The sequence below is a fragment of the Loxodonta africana genome, chromosome 13 (genome assembly GCF_030014295.1).
Source record: "Loxodonta africana isolate mLoxAfr1 chromosome 13, mLoxAfr1.hap2, whole genome shotgun sequence".
In the NCBI taxonomy this organism is placed as follows: Eukaryota; Metazoa; Chordata; class Mammalia; order Proboscidea; family Elephantidae; genus Loxodonta; species Loxodonta africana.
The window spans coordinates 58,960,350-58,984,869 of record NC_087354.1 but is presented as its reverse complement, the minus strand read 5'-3'; the positions used below and the strand labels follow the sequence as shown (position 1 = coordinate 58,984,869).

Genomic DNA, 24,520 nt, shown 5'->3' with positions numbered 1-24,520 from the left:
ATCTTTGGCTGAAGGGTGGACTTCAGGAGTGACTTCATTACTGAGCTAAAGCAGTATCCGGGGGCCACACTCTTGGGTTTCTCCAGTCTGCGTCAGACCAGTAAGTCTAGTCATTTGCGTGTGTGTGTGTGTGTGTGTGTGTGTGAGTTAGAATTTTGTTCATTTTTCTCCAGCTCTGTCCGGAACCCTCTATTGTGATCTCTGTCAGAGCAGTCGGTGGTGGTAGCCAGGCACCATGTATTTGTGCTGGACTCATTCCGTTGGAGGTTGTGTTAGTTGTGGCTCATTAGTGCTTTAGACTAATAACCTTTCCCTTGTGTCTTTGGTGTTCTTCATTCTCCCTTGCTCCAGACGGGGTGAGACCAGTGGAGTATCTTAGATATCAAGCTTTTCTTTAAAAACTATGTCATGCCATTTGAGCTAGATGTTCCCCAAGACCATGGCCCCCTGAGCCCTCAATGCAGTAATTCAGACCCTCAGGGAATTTGGATGTATCTGTGGAGCTTCCATGACCTTGCCTTGGACAAGTTGTGCTGGCTTCCCCAGTACTGTGTACTCTCTTACCCTTCACCAAAGTCACCAGTTATCTATTGTCTGTTTAGTGTTTTTCCATCCACACCCTTCCCCTCTCTCGTAACCATCAAAGGTGGTTTCTTTTTGAATGTAAACCTTTTCATGAGTTTTTGTAGTAGTGGTCTCATACAATATTTGTCCTTCTGTGATTGACTTATTTCACTCAGCATAATACCCTCCAGATTCATCCCATCGTGAGATACTTTGCATATTCATCATTGTTCTTTATCGTTGGGTAGTATTCCAAGGAGCAGCTGGTGGATTTGAACTGCTGACCTTTTAGTTAGCAGCCAAGCACTTAACCTCTGTGCCAGCAGGGCTCCTGGCAAACATACAGTGTTCTCCAATTCATAGCATATACTGTATCTTGCTGGACAGGAATAGCAAAGGCTTCCTACCCTGAGAGAAAAGAATGTTCTATGATTGACCAAACTGACCGACATATGTTCTACTCTTGGAGGATCTCTCTCATCCACCATTTCTCCATGACCACAGCTGTAGCGGGCAATGTGGAGGATGATCCTTCAAGGACGACCACTCTTCTACGGTTTGCTTCCTGTTGATACAGTGGCAACCTGGTTAAGGAATGAAAAATTACTTCCTATGGCACAGATAACTAACTTTTACCACCAAATAGTTGTGTTCCTCTTCTATTGTGTATAGTTCTTACTAGGAAGTGTCTCCCTAGCCAGGAACTACATTTCCCAGCCTCCACTTAATCTTGGAAAGGTCATGTGACTATCTCCAATGGACTATGAATGGAAGTTAGTTACGTGTGTTACTTCTGGACCAAGTGGTGAAGAACTGGGTGTGTCTTCTCTGGTCTCTTTTCCCTCCTCTAGCTGTACTGAAAGGACCCTAAGACTGTGGAGGATGGTAGAGCCACAAGACTGGAGGAATTTGGGTAGCTGAATGACCTTATAGAAGGCCAACTGCTAATCGGGAACACTGATATTGTAATTAAAGTGAAAAATAAACATCTGTTGTGCTAAGCCATGCAAGCTTCTGCATTACCTGTTAAAGCAGTTAGTGTCTCCCTAAGTAACTTGACTTTTGTTCATCAGGCTTAGAATTTCTCTCACAATACAATTTTTTTTTTTTTTTTAATTCTTAGTAAGCTTCCAGTCTATTTGCATCTGGTCAATTCCACCCAGGGCAGGGAGGGGCGGAACAAAAGCCATAGGTCAATTTAAGCTGCAGTCCTTGAATCTAGATTCCAATATGGGTATTTTTTGTCTTTTAGGAATAGATCTTGGTATTCCCCTATTTTGAAATAAACTGACTGCCGCCAAGTTGATTCTGACTCATAGCAACCCTATAGGGTTTCCAAGGCTGTAATCTTTGCTAAAGCAGGCTGCCACATCTTTCTCAGATGGAGCAACTGGTGGGTTCAAACTGCCAACCTTTTGGTTAGCAGATGAGTGCTTTAGCCACTGCACCACCAGGGCTCCTTTCTCCTATGGTAAAGGCCTCCATTTTGATTTCTGCATCAGAACAATCGGCAGCCATAGCTACTGTGTTTGTGGGGCTGGAAGTGTGTGGGTACGCAGGCAGTATTTTGCTTGAGAGAGACCTAGGTGTGTGCGGACTTCTCATAAATACCGGCCTAACCCATTACCTGCCTTCTCTGGCTGCCTTGGTCATTGAGTGCTGCTATAACAGAAATACCACAAGTGGATGGCTTTAACAAAGAGAAATTTATTCTCTCACAGTCTAATAGGCTAGAAGTCCAAATTCAGGACATCAGCTCCAGGGGAAGGCCTTCTCTCTCTGTCAGCTCTGGAGGAAGGTCCTTGACATCAATCTTCCCCCGGACCAGGAGCTTCTCTGTGCAGGAACCCCAGACCCAAAGGACGTGCTCTGCTCCTGGTGCTACTTTCTTGGTGGTGTGAGGTCCCCAACTCTCTGCTTGTTTCCCTTTCCTTTTATCTTTTGTAAGATAAAAGGTGGTGCAGGCCACACCCCAGGGAAACTCCCTTTACATTGGATCAGGGATGTGACCTGAGCAAGGCTGTCACATCACACCCTAATCTTCTTTAACCGCAGACAGAGATTGTGATTTATAACACACAGGAAAATCACAAAATGGAGGACAACCACACAATACTGGGAATCATGGCCTAACCAAGTTGACACATGTTTTGGGGGGACACATTCAGTCCATGACACTGGCATTAACATTATTTGGGGGCTTTTCCGACCCTATGTGGCTCCAGATTATTGATGTTTCTGCCATCTCTGATTCCAGCGTATAAACAAAAATGGACACTTACAACAAACCAGTATTTTCCCCTCTCTGCCTTAGAGAAATGAAGCTCAATTGTAAGCATGGTTCTTTCTTATAAGACTTAAATAAAATTCAACAAGAAATAGTTGATGGACTCTTGCTTCTGACCTTCTAATAACAAACCCTTTTGCAATTTATCTTTGATAGGCATGTGGTCTGAATCCCAGTAAACAAAGGTGCCGTTTTGACCTACTGCTTTGCGATTGAGTTCTCAGCCCAGTATTGATGAGTCCTCATCCACTTGACCTGACTTTCCTGTTTTGGCATTTTAGAATTTTTCCAGGGCTTCAGACCTGTTCATTCTGGTTCAAACCCCTGCTGAGAATTTGCATTTCTGCCCTAGATATACTGAATCAGAATCTACATTTCAACAAGATCCCTGAGTGATTCTTTTGTATGATAGATTTTGAGAACCACTGCTGTACTGGTGGTTCTTAGAATTGGTTCCTAACCAGTAGCATTAGCATCACCTGGGAACTTGTTAGAAATGCAAATTCTCAGCAGGGGTTTGAACTTGAATGAACCAGTTGGAAGCCCAGGATTTTTCTCTTACTGACCGCCCTCCTGGTAGTAATTTCCGAATTTTTAAAGCTATTTTTATTGCAAGTGACAAAATCCTGATTTCTGCAAAGAAAAATATATTGACTCACATAATTAAGCAACCAGTGGTATATTTAACTTAAGGCAGACCCTGATCCAAGGGTTCAAGCAATGTCACTGGGATTCTGTTCCTCTTCATCTCTTGGCTCTGTCTTTTGTGTTGGCTTCATTTTTCATTCTCAGGCCCCATGTGGTGACTCCTGGCAGCTCCAGTTCACATAATCCTTACTCTTAGCAATCTCAGTAGAAAAGTGCATGCCTCTTTCCCCCAGGTGTCAGCAGTAGCCTTCTTATATTTCATTGGCTCCAATTAGGACATGTGGTCAGAGGAATGCAGTAGGTCAGGCTTCATTCTCATGCTCACTCATGAGGTTAAGAGTGGAGTCCATTCCACATTGACCGAGAAAGGTAGAAGTGGTTTCCAAGAGAAAAATAAGGGTATGGTTGTCAGAAGAAGGGTAAAAACGGATGGTGGGTTGGGGGAGGGGGAGGAACAGATGTTTCTCGTTAGATAATAATTAGTAGTATTTCCTAATTGCTTCACCTGGTTGGCTTTATGTTTGTCACTGGACCTTAAGTATCTTAGGAGCAAGACCATGTGTTAAAGGTCTTAGCAGAGCAGCCCAGCAGGCAGTCCTTAGATATAGGCTGATTGATTGCTGCTTCTTGTATTTCTAAAGGTGGCATACTCAAAAGAGGCACACTCCAAAAGCTTAATAAAGGGACTATTGACAGGGGTGTGGGAAGAGTTAAAGGAAACAACAAGGAATGGCAAAACATGGAAGGATTGGCAATGGTGGAAAACCTTAAAACTGAAGGAGCAGAAGAATGAAGCTGATAATGGAACCCAGTGAGAGCTACAGCACAGGAGGGGATACCTGACACAGGCTGTGATGATAAAGAGAGAAATGTAGCCACTGTTAAAATGTGGCCCAACAAAGGACTAAGGAATAAATATTGGACCTCTTTTCCTCCCACCCTCCAAACTTCTGCTGTTACCTCCCATTGGCTAAACCCAACCAGAAGCCAGAGAGCAAGGATGTCTGGGTGGTACAGTCCATAGTGACAGCCGCCAGTATAAAGCAAGGCAAGTGAGGTGAAAATGGACCTGGAGGATCAGATGGAAAAAAACCAGGACACCTCTGTTACACTCTGGGAAAAGCTGTAAAAACAATTCCTGTTCCGTAAGTGTTAATCAGATAGCCCAGGTTTGTCAGGAAAATGTATTTAACAAATTCAGCAAATGTGGTTTAATTTTTATAGTATTTAAAAACTTTGACATTCATGAATTCATAAATCATAAAAAGTCTTTTGTTATCCTAGGCATTATAAACTGTCATTGTATTGATAGGAAGCTCCACAAGAACATGTACCGGGCAATCCATCAGAAGGTCCTGGCATAGCACTTGTCAAATAGTGACAAATTTGATAAATGTTTGACCATTTGAAGAATGATCAAATGAATAAATTAAAGCACTCTAAGCCAGAGGATTGTAAGTGGACAAGTAGATGGGTTTTCCTAGTTAGAAGCTGATGCTAACTAGGTAACGTCTACCAATCCTATCTCTTGAAGGCTAATATTGATTTCTTAGCTGCTGACTGAGGTCTTGTCTCTTAGAGAAAATGGAACTGCAATAAATTTTCCTTGTCAACCTTTAGGAGTAAGAAATTCTGTAATTAACTGCCATGCTAATAAACTCACTGTAAGTCCATTTCAGGTAAGGGATTATTATATTTTTTTAATCTAAAACTGGATTTCCTCATGGAATTGTCACTTGGATGTAAGAAAAATAAATATACTTTATTCAGTATGCAAACTGGTATTAAAAAGTGTCAGTCCAAACTGTTTCACAGATTTTAGTGAAGCCAAAAACCCATGCTTTGGCAATTCTGTGTGTATAGGGCTTAAACTATTTACAAAATGCTTTTCTGTGTATCCTCACTCACTTATTCATACAACATGCCTACTATGTGCCACGCATGATCCCTGCCCTCATGGAATTGCAAAGTCTAGAGCAGTGCTTCTTAAACTTCAATGAGAATACGAATTACTGAGGATTTGTGAAAATGCAGGCTTTAATTCAGTAGCTCTGGGGTGAAGCCCGAGACTCTACATTTCTGACCTGCTCCCCAGTGATGCTGGTGCTGCTGGTCTAGGGACTACACTTTCAGTAGCAAGAGTCTAATGGACTTAATCCTCACAGCAACTTGTTAAGCTATGTAGTAGTGTTTGGAGCCCTGGTGGCATAGTGGTTAAGAGCTCGGCTGCTAAAAAAAGGTAAGCAGTTCAAATCCACCATCCATGCCTTGGAAACCCTATGGGGCAGCCTTCCTCTGTCCTATAGAGTCATTATGTGTACAAAACACTGTGCTATGTATTGTAGATAAACAGTTCAATTAGGCATAGGCCTTTTGGAAACTATATGGCAGAAAAAACTTTGGTAACAAGTAATTATGATTGCATGATTCTGCTCGTATGAAAAGTCCAGAAAGGCAAGTCCACAGAGCAGAAAGTAGATTGGTGGTGGCCCGGGCCCGGGATGTGAATGGGGATAAACTGTAAATGGTCCTGAGGGATCTTACTGGGGTAAGGAAAATGTTCTAAAGCTGGATTGTGATGATCATTCCACAATGTGATAAATTTATTAAAAATCATTGACATGAGTGATTGGGAGTGGTTGAATTTTATGATATGTAAGTAATACTTCAATAAAGCAAAAAACAAATAATTGTGATACAATGTGAATAAATGCAGTAGAAACATGTAGTCTTAACCCTCTTTAACAGCCAAGGAAATGAGCTCACAAAAGCTACCTGGTTTACTCAATATCGCATAACTAGTTAGTGACGAGGTTAGCATGTGAATCTAGTCCAATTAAGCGAGGACTAGTCATTGTCCAAAACCTCATTGCCAGAGTTAATAACAAGAAAGGAGGTGTAGAGATGAATGTCCCCCAAGGAGAGGCTGCGCCTCTTTCAGACGGACCCTTACACTGTGAGGCAAAGATCATTCTGAGTGGTGACCTGGTGGCATCTCATACACATACTGCCAGCTGACAGCAAAAGCTTCCCCTGCTAACTGCTCTGTGGAATGAGGGTTTGTTTTGTTTTTTAATGTACCTATGAATTGCAGAGAGCATTGCATTGATGGTTCGGTGGTAGAATTCTCTCCTTCCACTTGGGAAACCCGCGTTCAATGCCCAGCCAATGCACTTCATGTGCAGCCACCAGCTGTCTGTGTAGTGGAGGCTTGCATGTTGCTATGATGCTGAACAAGTGTCAGCAGAGCTCCCAGACTAAGAGGGACTTGGAAGAAAGGCCTGGTGATCTACTTCTGAAAATCAGTCAATGAAAGCTGTATGGAGCACAACGGTCCCATCTGTAACCAGTCATGGGGGTGGTGCAGGACCAGGAATTGTTCTGCTTGCCATCAGTCGGGGGCTGACTCGAGGGCAGCTAACAACCACAATGTGAAGTGCAACTGATTTCACTGAATGAATTTTGACCAGCAGCACGTTTACCCACAGAACCTGACCACATGAACTGAGTAAATAAAGGAAGTATGTGATGGCAGCCACTGCTGACTTCCCTCTGGAGACCGCTATTACAACTTCATTTTCTTTCTAAAGGTAAAGGGTTTCTGCCCATGCCCAGGAATCTCGGAAAAACAGCTCTTAAATGTTCTGTCTGGGAAAGAAGCAGATTGTGTGACATCTCAATCAGAATTAGAAGCATCACATTAAAAAATTAAAGAACACTTCTAGGACTCCAAAATGTATAGCAATTGCATTTATTTGAAAAATGGCTTTTATTCACTTAACATTTTAGCCAGGCCAAATATTTCCAACCAGCCAAATTGGAAATTTTGGGTGGTTGGAAAAGAGTGACTTTCCTTCTAATTCTTAGGAAGGGAGCTGTTTCCTAGTTACCAGTGAGCCACTTCCAGTGAAGTTTACCACCAAATACTTCCAGTCACCCTACTCCCACAAACCTCATGATATTCTCTTGGCTGGTAATGAAATGTCCAAGGATTACATTTCCAAGAAGCAGAATACCCTTACGGGCTGATGACTGATAGGAACTAAAGATAAACATGTTGCCCTCAACACCAAGAATTTTATATCATGTTTTTTTTTTTTTTTTTGCTGCTATCTTTTAATTCATTTTTTGCAAGCCCTACCCTATAGGCAAAAACCCGTTGCCATCAAGTAGAATCCAACTCGTAGTGACCCTAAAGGATAGAGTAGAACCGCCCCATAGGGTTTTCTAGACTGTAATCTTTATGGAAGCAGATCACCAGATCTTTCTCCCATGAACTGGGTTCAAACCATCGACCTTTTGGTTAGCAGCCAAGTGTTTAACCATTGCGCCACCAGAGCTCCTTTCTCCATGTGTTGTTGTTGTTTATAGGTGCCATAGAGTTGGTTTCTGGTCCTGGGCCATCCTCACAATCGTTGTTATGCTTGAGCCCATTGTTGCAGCCGCTGTGTCAATCCATCTCATTGAGAATCTTCCTTTTTTTTTTTTTTTTGCTGACCCTCTACTTTACCAAGCATGATGTCCTTCTCTAGGAACTAGTCCCTCCTGATAACAGGTCCAAAGTACGTGAGATGAAGTCTCGTCATCCTTGCTTCTAAGGAGAATTCTGGATGTACTTCTTCCAAGTGTATCTATCTGCAAATTAGTTCAGTTCTACAAATGGAGCAAAAAAGACCACAGAGATGAAGTTATTGATGAACTAGCAGTGTTTTTGTGCGCTAGCCTTCTGGGACCAGTACTTTTTAAGATGGTCAGGAATAGAAGACCGATCTGTGATGAAGAGACCCTGCTTCTCTCAGAGAAGTTAACAGACCCTTTGGGGGATAAACCTATGATTTTGATCTCATTAGCATTGTGAGCTCCATCCAAGTGTGACTTGACATCCACACAAGTCAATACAGGAGCACTTTGGGAGAGGCAGAGAGTTTCCCCATGTAGATTAGCACTTCTGTTCCTCCAGAGCTTGTCAGAGAAACAAATCAGTGCACTATTGATCAACACATGAGTGCAATGAAGCCAGGTTTCTAAGAAAACTGTGTGATTTAGCTAAAAGGGAAGTAAAATAGATTGTTCAAATTAAAACGTTGCTGAAGGAAATGAAAGTATATTCTAGATGATTATTAATACTTTCATTTTCACTTTCTTTACTTTTGGCTCAAGTCATATCAGAAGGCTAGATGTAACCACAGAGATTTACAAAGCAAAGCAAATTTATCTCTTTGCCAGTTTTAATTCCATTGAGCTCATTTTAAAAAATATTGAGTAAAATCAAGACAGAACACCATCAGACCATTAGAAATAGAATGAAAGGGGGTAGCCAAAGCCCTGAGAAATAATGAGCCAGCCTCAATCTAGTATTTTCCTCAGGTATCATCCCCAATTCCAGAGAACGTTGGTGTCTCTGAAGGTAAAACCAAAAACTCTTTGCCATCGAGTTAGTTCCAACCTGTAGCAACCCTATAGGACAGAGTAGCAGAAAACCCCTGCTCCATAGCGTTTCCAAGAAGCAGCTGGTGGATTCAAAGTGCCAACCTTTTGGTTAGTAGCTGAGCTCTTAACCACTGCACCACGAGGACTTCTCAGGATGTAAAAGATGCTTAAAATATTCAATGGCATCCTTTTATCATGCTACTGATTATAGCTTGAAAGCTTAAGGTGATATGTTTAAAGATTAGAAACAAACAAAAAAATCCTGCAGGCTTGTAATGCAAATGAAACAAAAAAATTATACCAAGATATTTTGGATTTAGAGAAGAATGTGCCAATCACCAAAATTTAATGTGTAATTGCGTAAAAATGCTGGTGCAGTGAAATTAGAAATTCAACAGATGGTCCCAAAATAAAGTATTTCTGCAGCATCTGAGAGCTATTGTTCCTAACGCCGCTCAGGTAAAAGTGTGGATCATGAAGTGCAATTGAAATCGTCCAATCCAAGACAATCAATTCATTTTATCAAATCACCCAGGGGAAGGGACTTCAAGACAAGGGAGCTTTCACTGAAAACACAATTCCTTATTTAATTAATAAACAGTTACTGAGGGATTATTGGGGTTAAAGGAGAGACACAGTTATAAGAAACAGAAAATACCACCTTTTACCCTGAGGAGTCCCTAATTGTGGAAAACCAGACATATACTCCTAAGAACTTGAGAATAGTGACTGTGCAATTTTTCTGATTTTTTGTGAATGTTAAAATAAACAACAAATTAAGGACAATAGACCAATTTTACCTGAGATGTCAGTGATTTGTTAAAGATTTACAAGATTGTACATGCGTAAGAGCTGAACTTGGTGTCACGTAGTGACTTTTTTCTGGACTTTTTACCAGCGATAACCTTTTTTTTTTTTTTAAATATTATATAACTTTATTAAGTTTCTAGGTGAATGAATAAAAAAACACATTGCAACACATTAACAAGAGTGGATCACATTAAACCCATTGCCCTCCAGTTGATTCTGACTCATAGCTACCCTACAGGCTAGAGTAGAACTGCCCCATAGGGTTTCTAAGGGGTGGCTGCTGGTTCTAACTGCTGACATTTTGATTGGCAACCATAGCTGTTAACAACTGCACCACCAATGGATCACAGTAGGACATGGAATTCTTGGATGACCTCAGTCTACAAAACCTATCCACAGCCACCATCACTGTATTCCCCTTCCCTAGTAGGGCAGCTGGAAACCCTGGTAGTGTAGTGGTTAAGTGCTACGGCTGCTAACTAAAGGGTCGGCAGTTCAAATCTGCCAGGCCCTCCTTGGAAACTCTATGGGGCAGTTCTACTCTGTCTTATAGGGTCGCTATGAGTCGGAATTGACTCGATGGCACTGGGTTTGGTTTTTTTTTTTTTTGGTTTTAGTAGGGCAGCAAGGTCTTGGTGAGCCTGTGTGTACCTTTATTGAGCCTTTTGGCTTCCTGGAACTCCATTAATAAGTTTTCCGAATTCCTTTCCAGTTTTGTTTCAGGTATCCAGGTGGTATCTACCTATCAACCATTTTAAAATAGTTATTTTATATTCACTTATTACCCTTTTAGCATTGCTTTCCCTTGTAAATTATGTTTCTCCAGTGGTCTTTATCTGTTCCAGTAAGTAAATTCTGGCAGCCCAATACATGGTCATCGTTACATCCTGAAGCCTCAAGGACCTCATAGAACAACCACTCTAAGGCACTGTTTATCAAAATTCAGTGTTTATCAGAACCACAGAGAGGGCTTGTTAAAACACAGATTGATAGCCTCACCCCCAAAGTTTCTTGGACAGAGCTCCTTGCGGAGAGTAGGTCTCAGATGTAGTTTGAGAATTTGCATTTCTAACTAGTTCCTAGGTAACGCTGATGCTACTAGTTGCAGACCACACATTGAGAACCATTGTTCTGAGTGATATCTGCATACTCCCAGAAGTAAGAGAGTTAGGGTCACAAGAGGAATTGAGGAAGCAAAGGAAGAATTTTCCTACTCCCGTGAAAACCCCAGGTCTGGCTGTCTGTTCATGTATTCAAGGCCAATCTCATTCCTTCTGGAGAGTTCTGGTATTAGGTGTCTTTTAAGATAGGTAATTCCTAAAATGTACATGTTCCTAATGGAATGAATGATGGAAGTCAGCTCACATATTTAAAGAGATGTGCAGGATACACTCATAAAGACTGATTATTTCTAAAATAGATAATAAGATAAAAATCAAAGAGCAAAGAATTCTTACCATAATGGATCACATGCATTAAGTGTTCCTTACCCTAACAAAGTAAAACTTCTATGAACTGAAAACCTCAGTAATGGGGGCTGGCGTGTGAGCAGACTAGGGGAGGGAGGGCCCTTCTTAAGAGGATTGTTGGGAATGTTCTCAACTATAGACATTAGTCTGTTCTGTAAAGATTACAACCTTGGAAACCCTAGGGGGCAGTTCTACTCTGTCCTATAGGGTCACTATGAGTCAGAATTGACTTGATGGCAATGGGTATAGACACCAGGTTGGCTTTCCAGGTGAAAAAGAACGAAACTCTCACTGAGAGTCACAAGAACTCATACAATCTTAACTTCTAAACTTAGAATTCCCCTGATTATCCTCATTTTCTTTCTTTCATCTTCCACCTTCCTTTCCTGATAATTGAACACAGGTTCTCTAGCACCGTGAATTAAGAGGATTAAGTTATTTAGTATAGATATCTAATTCAGAAGCTCTGCAGTCAGTGAATGTTTTGGGGATAATTGTATAGCCAAGTGGAAAACATAACTTGAGTCCCTACCTCACTCCTTACATGAAAATAAATTACACACTAGTTGAAGGTTTAAACACCCCAAAAAATGACACTCCGAAAGTACTAAGAAAAATTACATATGAATTTTATTTTTATAATCTCAAATGGAGACAGGCCTTTCTAAGTATGAAATACAACTCAGATGCTATACAGGATTTATACATTAAACTACATAGAATTAAAAAAATGTTTTTTCCGTGAAAAATATCATAAATAAAGACAATTTACAAGTGAAAATATTTGTAATTCATATCACAGAAAGAGGGTTAGGTCTGATGTTCTAACTAAAGGACAAAATGGCGGCTCTACATGTAGCCCGTTCCCTCATGTTCACTTCTGAATGAAAGCCTCAAGCAAGTGCCTAGGTCACAAGTCTGTGTCCTGCCTGCAAAGGGGGGCTTGGGAATTTGGCTCTGATTTGTATGACACAGAGGCAAGAGTTCTATCAGGGGAATGTCCTTTACTACAGAACGGCTGTTTACAAAATGATGGGCACTACCTTTCTTTTGTACGTTTGGTTCTAATGATGGTCAGTGAGAAAATATGAATGCAAATTTAGTTTTCTTTTTCTGAGAAGCTGGAGTCTTTTTATTCCAAACAAGGACAGGTTAAATGGGTGGAGCAGAATAAGTGGCTTGGTGTTTGTTTAGCTCATCAAGGCAGTTCTATTAGTCGGTTTAGTTTCTAGGCACCAGAAATCAAACCCGCTGCTGTCAAGTGGATTTCGACTTAAACCAACTGTATAGAATGGAGTAGAACTGCCTTATAGGGTTTCCAAGGAGCAGCTGTTGGATTCGAACTGCCAGCCTTTTGGTTAGCAGCTGAGTTCTTAATCACTGTGCACCAGGGCTCCATTGCTTAGCCATTTTAAATATACAGCAAAGATACATTCCAAAAAGATATTTGCTTTTTGGGATGCTTCCCTCATTGTAGTGAACAACTGAGATCTGACTATAGGGATTATGCATATTGGATTTGACAGTATTCAAAAGAGACTACAACAAATAAGAGAATTCTTTGCTTGCCCAAAGTTCAGAGCACACTAATATTTTCAAAATACTTCAGACACTGATAAAACAGAGAGCAAACTGTATGTGAATTTGTTGGTGATAGCACTGTATGTTCTCTCTGGGATCCAGTTGGGTATATTTCTGTGTTCCAAGTCCCTGGGTGGCACTTGACTACTAGCTGAAAGGGTGGTGGTTCAAACCCACCCAGAGATGCCTCTGAAGACAGACCTGGAGATCTACTTCTGAAAGGCTGCAGCCTTGAAAATCCTATGGAGCAGTTGTACTCCGCACACATGGGATCACCACGAGTCAAACTCCATTTGACGGTAACAACAAGTCCCATTGACCCAAACCAGGGAAAAGTAATATTTGGTTTAAAAAAGGATGTACAGAGTTGTTTTAAAAATACTTTCAATTCATTAATTATTTATCAAAGATTTTTTCCTTCAGAAGACTTGAAGGCTTTGTTTCATTGCCCTCTAATTTTCAGTGAGGTTGTTGAACAGTGAATGACATTTTCATTTCTAGTCCTTTTTTCTAACTATTATAAAAATATAGATAACATATTTGTCAATTCAACATTTTTCACATTTTCTAGCAAATTCCTTAACTTTCTCTTCTAATCCTTCATTTTTTCCCCATATCTACTCTCCTGTTTTTAATTCTAAGTGCTTAAAAAAAAAAAAACAACTACATACTCTTTCTCTTTAAAAAAAAAATTACCCTACTTTTGTTTCACAGTTGCATTTCTCTCCTGAAGAATATATACATACATTATATACAGGTATGTTGTTGCCAGGTGCCATTGGGTTGGCTCTGACTCATAGCGACCCTACGCACAACAGAACAAAATATTGCCTGGTCCTGTGCCATCCTCACAATCACTGTTATGCTTGAGCACATAGTTGCAGCCACTGTGTCAATCCATCTCATTGAAGGTGTTCCTCTTTTTCACTGAGCCTTTGCCAGGCAAGATGTCCTTCTCCAGGGACTAAGCCCTCCCGATAACACGTCCAAAGTATGTGAGATGAAGTCTTGCCATCCTTGCTTCTAAGCAGCATTCTGGCTGTACTTCATCCAAGACAGATTTGTTTGCTCTTTCGGTGGTCCATAGTATATTCAATATTCTTCGCCAATGCCATAATTCAAAGGCATCAATTTTTCTTTGGTCTTCCTTATTCATTGTCCATCTTTCACATGCATATGAGATGACTGAAAACACCATGGCTTGGGTCAGGCACACTTTAGTCTTCAAGGTGACATCTTTTTTTTTTTTTTAACACTTTGAAGAGGTCTTTTGTAGCTGATTTGCCCAATGCAATGTGTCTGTTGATTTCTTGACTGCTGCTTCCATGGGTGTTGAATGGATTGTGGATCCAAGTAAAATGAAATTCTTGACAATTTCAATCTTTTCTTCACTTATCATGATGTTGCTTTTACAGGTATACATATGTATATATGCTTTATAATTTCTTTGGTGAGTTTTCCTTGCATAGTCTCTGTTTCCATTAACTTGCTTTTTATTATTTGTTTTGATTTGTCCCATGATAGAGGCTTTCCTCAGGGGTCTGATGATCCTTGGTTTTCTGCTCACGCTTTGAACAGGGCACCAAAATGCCATGGGAAACTGAGTGAATGGGTGGGGCTTGCCAACAGTAAACTTCCCTGTAGACTCATTCATTTCAGCTTATAGTTGGGAATCTCCCATGTCAGTATCTTCAGGTCTTTCCTCTTGGGTTGATCAGATTCCTCAGAAAGGATCCTCTCATCTCCTCCTTGGAAGCTGAAAGCCTGGCTGCAGGATTCTGAGAGCCAAGTTGGTGATAATGGGTGGGGACCTCAGCATCCAAACGCGAATGTTCACATAAGTCCCCTGCCCCTTAGAGGCCTTCTGCTTTGCTTTCTCCAGAGAATACATTTGTAGGTCTTTGCCTTGGTAGGAGAGAAGCATTTGCCTAACTGCATAGAGTTGGGAAGGGAATCTGGGGATCTGACTGCTTTTTAAACAGACTTGCAACCAATCCTCCTTGGAGTAGTTCCCCTTTTTCCTCACCTCCACTTCAAAAGGAACCTGGAGCTAACTAGTTATGAGTGTTTTGGAGATGCTGCAGTGTGTTCTGGTTTGGCTCTTCGTGCCCCCACTGGAGAATTAGGATTCAGTTTTCTTGGTCTTCTAAGTCTTTTACCACTCTTCCATCTGTTTTCAAGCTTCTCAAATTCTGTTGCCATTATCATTTTATGAAATGCTATGATTTGTATAAAAAATATTTTATTGTATTTTTGGTGAACATACACACAGCAAAATAGGTTCCCATTCAACAATTACCACACATACTGTTCAGTGACATTGGTTAGATTTTTCACATTGTATCAACATTATTATGTCCATTCTAGTTGTTCTGTTGCCATTAACTTCCTCTCACAGCCCTTCAACCTTCTCATCCATATTTTAACCATTGTCCGTTTACAGGAGCCATGATGGCGCAGCAGTGAAGCGCTTGACTGCTAAAGGTCAGCGATTCAAACCTACAAGCTGCTCTGCAGGAGAAAGATGTGGCAGTCTGCTTCTGTAAAGATTTATAACCTTGGAAACCCTATGGGACAGTTCTGCTCTGTCCTATAGGGTCACTATGAGTTAGAATCAACTCAGTGGCAATTGGTTTGGTTTTGCTTTGGTTGTTATTTTGGTCACATACAGTTTTTTTTAAAAGAGCACAGTACTCAAGATTGACATCTTTTATGTTTTGAATTAATCTGCTATTTAGTTAAAAGGTGACTTCAGTGTATACTTTCTGTTCAAAGTTTAAAGAATACCTCAGGGCAATAGTCCCTTGGATTCCTCCAGTCTCATAAGTATGTGTCCTTGGAGAATCTGAAGTTTTGTTCCACTTTTTTCTCCCTTTCTATTAGGATCCATCTGCTGTGTCCCTGATCAGGACTTCAGTATCTATCAGTAGTTGGCCACCATCTAGTTCTTCTGATCTCAAAGTAAAGGAGGCTGTGGTTTGTGGAGAAAATTAGTTCTGTAGACCAATTCCTTCTCTGATTCTTGGGTTTCCTTCTTTCTTTTTTGCTCCAGATGAATAGAGACCAATAGGTGTATTGTAGATGGCTGCTCACAAGCTTTTGAGACCCCAGAGGCTACTCGCCAAACTAATGTATTGGATTTTACTTTAACTTAATATGGGGGTGGGAAAGGGGGCAAGAAGATGGATGAAGAGTCAGTAATTGTAAAATATGAGTTAGTAAATACATGGTTGTTTTTAGTAGTATTGTTCCTATCTTTTTATATGTCTGAAAATTTTCATAAAAAATATTTTTTAAAATCTATTTTAAAAATTTTTCTGTTTTGGGTGGTTTAGTAAGGTTTTGGGAAAGAGCAGTTAGGAGCAAGTGTTCAGTTTGCTGTCTTTACCTAGAAGTCCAGAACCATTCATTCTTCAACAAGTATTTACTGAGCATCCACTATGAGCTAGGTACTGGGCCAAGATACACATCAAAAACAAAAGCCAAACTGTTGCCACTGAGTCGATTCTGACTCATAGCGACTCTGTAGATACACATAGGAATATGGAAAAGAGAAGTATCATTCATTTTACTTGATCAACTATACTGAGTTTTTAAAAACTGAAATCTATGACTCTCTGTTGTTGTTGTTAGGTGCTGTCGAGTTGGTTTCGATTCATAGCAACCCTATGTACCATAGAAGGAAACACTGCCTGGTCCTGCGCCATCCTCGCAATCATTGTTATGCTTGAGCCCACTATTGCAGCCACCGTGTCAATCCATCTCGTTCAGGGTCTTCCTCTTTTCCGCTGACCCTGTACTTTACCAAGCATGTCTTTCTCCAAGGACTGATCCCTCCTGACATGTCCAAAGTATGTAAGACACAGTCTTGCCATCCTTGCTTCTAAGGAGCGTTCTGGTTGTACTTCTTCCAAGACAGGTTTGTTCATTCTTTTGGCAGTCCATGGTATATTCAATATCCTTCGCCAACACCACAATTCAGAGGCATCAGTTCTTCTTTGGTCTTCCTTATTCATTGTCCAGCTTTCACATGCTATGACTCTCTAGGTTCCGTGTTTTAGAGTGTTTGACATTTTTTCTCCTTTTCTGCCCTTTAAATTTGGCTTGGTTTTCATACAAATGTATGCTTTTATGAAATATGAAAGATAGAGTCCTAAGGGGGGAAAAAGGCATTGAACGTAGGTTGGACCATTAGGGAGTATCTTCTCGATTCTGAAAGTAACATTTAGAAAGTCGTATCAACAGCTCAAATAATGGATAAAAATGACTCTAGCAAAGAGAACTCTTTTTATGTACCAACATTTGGAGAGAAAAGACAAAATCTATATCAGGAAATCCCACAAAGGTGGGCGATTCTTCCAAGCTGACAGAAAAGAACGGGGAGAGTGGACGGTTGGTGGTTGGTAGAGTTTGACAGGTGATAGTGAGGGAAATCATGGCTTTTTTAGTTCATTTGTGTGTGGATGCCACGAGCTGAAGGTACTGTTTCTTAGTAAACTACTTGTTACATAAAATTGTTCCTTTTAGTCCCAAGGGGCAGCTGTGGAAGAGCAAGCACTGACTCTCAGCTGCTCCTATGGAGCAAGGAGCTACCAGGGAGTGCATTAACCATCAACCTTCGTTCATGTTAAGAAGCCGATCACTCAGTCCAGGTAGCAATTTATTACACCCACTTACCACCTGACTCATAAAGGAGCCCTGGTGGTCAGCAGTTTGAACCCACCAAATACTCTGTGGGAGAAAAGACCTAGGAAACCCCATGGGGCAGTTCTACGCTGTCCTATATGGTTGCTATGAGTCAGAAGTGACTCTACGGCACACAACAACCACTTGACTGGATTAGCTCTCTGTCTTTTTTCTCTTACTACTCCTCTGAGCTTTCCAGAATACTTTCCTTCTGAACAAGGGGCCAAGGTCAAGTCAATCTCCCAAAGAAGGAAAGCCCTTTGGTTTGGCTGCTTTTCATTTTGACTTAGCAACTCCCAAAGGACCCTAAAGGTCTTGGGGTTGGGCAAACAGTTTGCTCTTGACTACTAACCTAAAGGTTGGCAGTTCAAACCCACCCAGTGGCTCCATGGAAGAAAGGCCTGGAGATCTATTTCCATAAAGATTACAGCCAAGAAAACTTTATGGAGAAGTTCTACTCTGTAACACACAGGGGTGCCATGAGTTAAAATCAACTCAATGGAAACAGATTTTTTTTAAAGGACCCAAAGAATTGCCTAGGGCATAGTCTGTTCATATGCAAAGGCATCTCTGGATAACTCAGGTCTCCCTGATAAAATGTGTGTTCAAGTGTGGGGTGGGAGGCCCTTGGAAAGTTGGAACTGCACCCACGCTTACAGAATTCCTGCATCTGCCCACTGTCAGGCCATAGTGGTTGTGCATGTGTGTATATATATCCACCAAAACCGTGCATACATATATCTATAGAAGATTATAACCTTCTTGAGGGCAGAGTGGGTCTTTGACTTTGTTCCTCACAGAATTTAGCACCCTGCCTTACGTGTAAGAAATACTCATTAAATATTTTTCAATATTGATTTGTTGGTATTGGCTAGCTTATACTATAGAAACAGTACTAATAATTTCCACTATATGTATATTACTTGTATATTATGTATATTACTTGGCAGTTTCTCTCTGAGCTTTTCCATAAAGCCTTCTGGATCTACCTAGCAAGGTAAACAAGGCCCAGAAATGAGTTACAAAGGGATACAAAACTCCAGTTTTGATATTCTTTTTGCTATTCTTACACGTCAGGGCTATTATAGAAATCCACTGGTGGGAACAATCTTCTCCATTAAAGACAGCGTATGCAAAGACTGCATTACAGCATGAAAAATAAGTTCATGTTATAGTGTCAAATGACTGACAGGTTTAAAACCAGTCCCCACTCTTTTGAGTGTCTACTATGTTCTTGGCACTGTTTGGTGCGTCACGTGGCAGTCCCAACCCCCAAGGAATTTACAGTCTAATGAGGAAAGAAAAGTGTAGAATAAAATATGGGCTATACAAGATAGGAACATCTTCAATGGCCAGTCCCTGAAAGGATTGAAGGAGCCCTGTGACTGAGTTTGGGCAGACAACTATTTCTTCCTCTGAATTAGTTGTCTGAGAAGGGTGAGACGTTGGCTCTCCTTTTCTCTTGAAAGCAGTGTGAATCCCTCAGATGGGGTTACATGCCTTCTCCATCCCTGGGATTTACCATAGCTTTACCACTGAGCCACAGAATCTTACCACTGGAAGGGACCTTAAAAGTTACCTATTCCAACTGCCCATCTGATGCTTGGATCTTTGCTACAAAAAATGGCCTTTGGACCTATATCAGAACACACTAAATTACAAATAACAGAAAATCTAAATCCTGTTCGTTTATCAAAAAAGGCAGATTTGGGTTCAGAAGCTGTTTGATTCAGAATCTCAAAAACATGACCAAAGATCAGATTTCTTGGTGGTGCAAACCTTAAGTGCTTCACTATTAACCAAAATGGTTGGCCTTCTGAACGCACCTGGGAAGCCCTGAAAACCCTACAGAGTAGCTCTACTCTTCGCACATGGGGTCGATGAGTCGGTATCAATGGCAACCAACAGCTACATGCTTTCTTGATGTCTGCTTTATTTTAATGGGGCTGGCCCTTGTGGCTGGAAGATGGCTGCCCACAGCCCAGGGGCTCCTTTTTTTTTTTTTTTTTCCAGCACATGCAGAAAGCTGGGTTGCTTCTGAAGCTCTCTCAGAATATGAAAGAACATCCCCCAAATCCCCCAGCAAATTGCCCAGCATTGGCCCAAACTGTCATGCCCATCACCAACAAATAAACGTGGCAGGGAATGAGTATGCTAATTTTTTTAGGTTGGAAACACATGGTTCAGCAAGGAGCCAGGGCAGGGATATGACTCCAGGAACAGGTGTTCACCAAGCCACCCAAACCCACTGTCTGCCAGCTGATTTGGACTCATAGCGACCCCGTAGTTTCCAAGGCTGTAAACCTCTAGAAAAGCAGACTTTCCCCACAGACCCACTGGTTGTTTCTAACCTTCGGCCTTTTAGGCTAGCAGTCCATCGCTTTCATCACTGCGCCACCAGGGCTCCTTTCACCAAGACAAGGGGGAGGTTCCCCACTGGGTCCAGGTTTAGGCATTGACAATATCAGGGAAAAACCCCACCCCAACTGACAATCGCCTTTCCCCGCTGGACAGCTAACTGTGTAGAAGTCATTTCGTATTTGCAGCTCAATCTACCTCCCTCTTTCCGTCCTTGTCAAGACTTCAATTGTTTCTTGCCACGTTGTTGCCATTACTCAGCAGCGCTTCTTCTGCATGGGCCTTCTTGGTCTTTACCTTAGTAACTGACCCAAGAAAGCTAAAACACTGGCTTCGATCCCCGAATTGAATCTGAAGCTTGCCTTTTCTGTACACCGTTTTACGGCTGCTTCTTTGGGCCCATTTCAGAACTCGTGCCAGATAGTGATCGTGAGAAGGAACCTCTCTGGGCCGTCTCTGTAAAATGAAGGGACTTGCTTGATCCAGGTCCAAGGGCAGGTTCCAGTGTCCAATTCCGTGGCCCGGAATGGGATGCGGGTGGGAGGAGGTGGCTGTAGACGTGAGGAGTTGAATGAGTGGAGAATTTGTCGGAACCTGAACCCCACGCTGCTTTATGTGTTTTGAGGGAGGTTTTGTCCTTTCTCTTACATCCAACTCGGTATCAAACGCAACTACTGCCAGAACGGACCGCAGTGGCCGGGCCTCCCTTCCCCACGCGCGCAGCGTCTGGAGTCCAGTGTTCCGCTGTCTCGGGCTGGGCGGCCTCCAGTACTTTGCAGCTGCGGGCTCCAGGGGGGCCCCGTGTTCTTCGGGCGCGGGCTGGGCGGCCTCGGGCTCCGGGGTGGGGCTCGGGCTGGGCGGCCTGGGCGGCCTCGGGCTCCGGCTCGGGCTCCGCGCTGGGCGGCCTCGGGCTCCGGGCTGGTACTCCGGCTGGTGCTCGGGCGGGGCGGCCTGAGTGGCTCCGGGCTCGGCCCGCGCGACCTCGGGCTCCCAGCGGCCTGGCAGCAAACGGATGTGCCCGCAGCTGCGCCCGGCGGCTCAGTCCCCGCCGCACGCCCCGCGCGCCCGCGCCTCCCGCCTTCCCGCGGTCCGGCTCCGGCCGCCGCGCCCTCGCGGGCTTTGTCCAGCGCCCCGCCCCGCCCCTTCCCGCCCCTCCCGCCCCTCTGCGGGCCCCACTTCCTCGGCGGGCGGAGCGGCCCGGGCACGAGGGGGTTAAGCCGGGCTCTTCCCGGCGCGGAGGGATCCGGGGCCGTGCGAGCGCGGTGCTGCGGCCGCTCGGCGAACATGTCCGCCTGAGGAGACCCACAAGTTCCATTCGGGGGGACCGCCAGCCCGCCCGGAGGAAGGGGCGGCCAGGCCGAGAGCCGCCTCCCCGGCCGGACCCGAGCGCTCGCGCGGGCACAGGGAGCCAGGCGCGGCGGCGTGGGGCCCGAGCGCGCTCTCGGCCGGAGTGAACTTTAATCGGGCTTGGATGCGGACTCGGGGCAGCAGGTAACCGCGGGCCGGGGGCCAGGGGACGGGGCCGGGGGCGCCTGCGTCCTGCCCGAGCGGGGCTGGCCTGCGCCCCTTTGTACGGCACCGCGCGGGGTCCCCTCCAAGTTGGAGAGCGGGGGAGGCGCGAGCGGCGGGGCTCGGCCCTGCGCCCCCGGCTCTCTCGGCCGCTCGGGCTGGGGCGCGGGGGGCGGTCCGGCCGCGGAGCCCGGGGCTCATTGTTCGCCGGTCCGGCCGCGGGCGCGCAGGTGGGGAGGCCGCGGCGACGGGGCACGGGGCGGCAGGCGGGTGGCCGGCGTTTCTCTTTCTTTTTCCGGACGCCCCGGGGCGCGGGGGGCGCTCTCCGAGCCGCAGGCCCTCCGGGGACGTCGGGGCCGTGCGCAGTGGACACGGGCCTGCGGCGGCGCGGCTCCTGCAACTTGTCGGCCCCATTGTTGCCGCGCGGTGACTCCCTGGGCGGCCCCCTGGCAGCTCCGCTCGCCGCCGCCGAGTCCCCGCACCGCGCCCCCGGGACCCCCGCGCGGCCCCCGGGACCGGCGGCCCGGGGCGGGGGGCGCGGAAACTCGCGGGCAGGCGGCGACCTACGGAGCCTCCGGGCCGCGCCGGGGAACGTGTTCCCGGACCCCGGACCCCGGCGGGCGCTGGGCTCGCGCGCCCTGTCGGCGCCGCGGTGGGGACGAGTCGGGGGTCCGGGAAGTCAGCCTGGCGGCCCCGCGCCTTCGCTCTCCCCCTGCGACCCTCTGCGCCCCCTGCGCTCTGGGCCTCGGGATCTCTCCTGAGCCCGTGTCTTCCGCCTTAGGACCCGCTAGAAGTGACCGAGGATGAATCCCCAGCAGCAGCGCATGGCCGCTATAGGGACCGACAAGGAGCTGAGCGACCTGCTGGACTTCAGTGCGGTAGGGGACCTTTTCGCGGCCTCTTGGGGTCCTGCTGAGGTCTACAGAAATAATAGCAAACAAAATAGAGGGAGGCAAGAGAGGGGGTTAAAAGCGACGTGGAGTCTGGGCAGCGTGAACTCCACCTGCTTCGAGCGGTAGTTCTCAGGGAGGGAGCCCAGCTCCCCCAAGTTGGACACCTGAACTTTGATGTAATGTCTAGACTTGCAGATTTAAAACTTTAACGCCAGAGGGGTCATTCGGTTTACCCAGTTAAAAGGAGAACAATGTAACCACGATCTTTGGTTGAGTCACCCTCTAAGCCTGATTATTGTGATTAGGAATTTGGGATTTATATGAAAAAAGAATTATTTTTTTTCTTCAGTACTCCACAACATCCTGCTCCCTGAGATCTGGTTGATACAGTTAGTGGTACTTGAAAGATGTCAGGTATGAGAAAGCCAGCCCAGGGCTAGATTTCCAACCTTTTGAGCTGAACAGTTTTATTTTAAGATGGCTGTGGAGATATGTATGTGTGCACATGACTTAAAAATATCAGTTGAAACCAAAGGGTTGAATTTCTTTAATAACTACTGTCTGGAGGTGGGAGGATACCTGCTCCGTAGAACTGCGTCTTAGTGGATCTGTAGTGAAGGTAGTTGTTTCACTGGACATGCTTTTAGATTGCGTGTGTGTCTAGTGTAAATGTAGTGAATTCACTTAGTTTCAAGGTGAAGATCTTGGGCAAAAATTGACTGTTTAAATTTAATAATCTTTTCTTCTGTCATGTCAGTGTCCAGCTTTTCAGAACAGAATGCAATCTGTACTTCCAAGTAGTGTTAGGAAATTGTATCTCTTAATGTATTTGCTTTTCTGGGTCTGAATGTATCTCCTGAATTTTAACTTTCTTTGGAAACATAGTAACTAGTTGATGGCTCTTGGTGGACTTGTTAGCAGGGGATCTAGAAGAATTTCAGGACTAACTTTGACACATTTGGGTTATTTTGCAGATGTTTTCCCCACCTGTCAATAGTGGGAAAACTAGGCCAACCACGCTGGGAAGCAGTCAGTTCAGTGGATCAGGTAAGATGATGTCTAAAGTCAGAAACTCACATCTTGGTGTTACATTACATTTTAGTGGAAGAGTGTCAAGCATTTAATAATATTTTTCTGCATGCCATTTGCTAGTGTGTCAAGTTAAAAAGAAAAACAAAAAGCCCTAAATTATAGGTGTTGCACCAAGAATCCATTGGCATTTCCACAAGAATTTCAGTGTAGATTTGAAATTGACCCCTTATGAATTTTAAAATGATTGAAGACAAGAGATTCAGTTCGTAGTTGGTAGTCTTGCCTGGAATGTCATTGCCTGTGCAGTATTGTCAAAGACTGGTTACTCCTGCCACAGAAAGTAAAGTAACACTGTTTGAAGGGGTCTTTTGGGGAAAGAAAAAGACTGTTTCTATACAGTGTAGTATACTTTTTTTTTTTTTTGGTCATTTAATAGGATTGATTTTAGCTGTCACTTGAGTATTTATTTTCTCTGGATGAGAATATTGAAATTACCAATAGAATGTTTTAGCATTTAGAGAATAAAATGAGCAGAAGCCATTTAAATATATCAGTTCAGTACTTTGTTCTGTACTGAAAAGTGTTAGAAGAAAAAGCCCTGTAGTTCATGCATGGTCCTTTTTTTTTTTTTTTAATTTAAATATAGGTGTGCATTTAAATTTTCATACATTTTCAGCTAATTAGCATTATTAAATCTCAGGCTGTAAAGACAGTTCTATTGAATATATGCATATGAAAACTGTTATTGAGTTAAATAATCATCAATAAGATGTATTTATTTAAAAAATTGTCATTTCTCAGGAAGTCTGCAACAAATTAATAATTTTGTGGACAATTATTTAAAATGTTAATGGAGTAAATGTTACAAATGAATAGAAACTTACATTTATATTCAGATATTTCCTATTAAATGACTGAATTTTGTGCTGTATTCAAGTTAAAATAGGATAATGTTTAAGCTAAATTAGATTTCTATTACCATAATAGTGCTATCTTCTTTAAATGTACTTTCTCTGTAATTAATTTGCTCCTTGATTAAACATATATCTCATTTTTCTCGTTTTTTTTCTAACTTTTTAAACTCACAATTATTTTATAAACATTTCATAAGGAAGGTTTATTGTAACGTACAAAGACTGTAATTTTTTGTTTCATTTATTCCTTAGTACTAAGAGGTGAAAAGCAAATAACTAAAGTCAAAGCAGCATCATCTTAAGAAAACCAGCTGTCAGATCTGTGGACTGAAACTCAGT

The 24,520-nt window shown here is 43.4% G+C and overlaps 1 protein-coding gene across 8 annotated transcripts in view; it reads left to right on the top strand.

Annotated features, from left to right (window-relative positions):
* Window positions 1-21,190: 21,190 nt before the first annotated feature.
* Window positions 21,191-24,520, top strand: part of TCF12 (transcription factor 12) — a 340,614-nt gene continuing 337,284 nt past the window's right edge. For 6 of the 8 annotated variants that reach the window (XM_064267498.1, XM_064267499.1, XM_064267497.1 and 3 more), the window contains exons 1-3: window positions 21,191-21,324; window positions 22,124-22,220; window positions 23,210-23,282. In XM_064267498.1, the coding sequence (XP_064123568.1) occupies window positions 22,146-22,220; window positions 23,210-23,282 (148 nt within the window). In that variant the 5' untranslated portion in view covers window positions 21,191-21,324; window positions 22,124-22,145. Of the gene's footprint in view, window positions 21,325-22,123; window positions 22,221-23,209; window positions 23,283-24,433; window positions 24,519-24,520 lie in introns of those variants that run through there. The other 2 variants (XM_064267500.1, XM_023558275.2) reach the window with 2 other exon arrangements.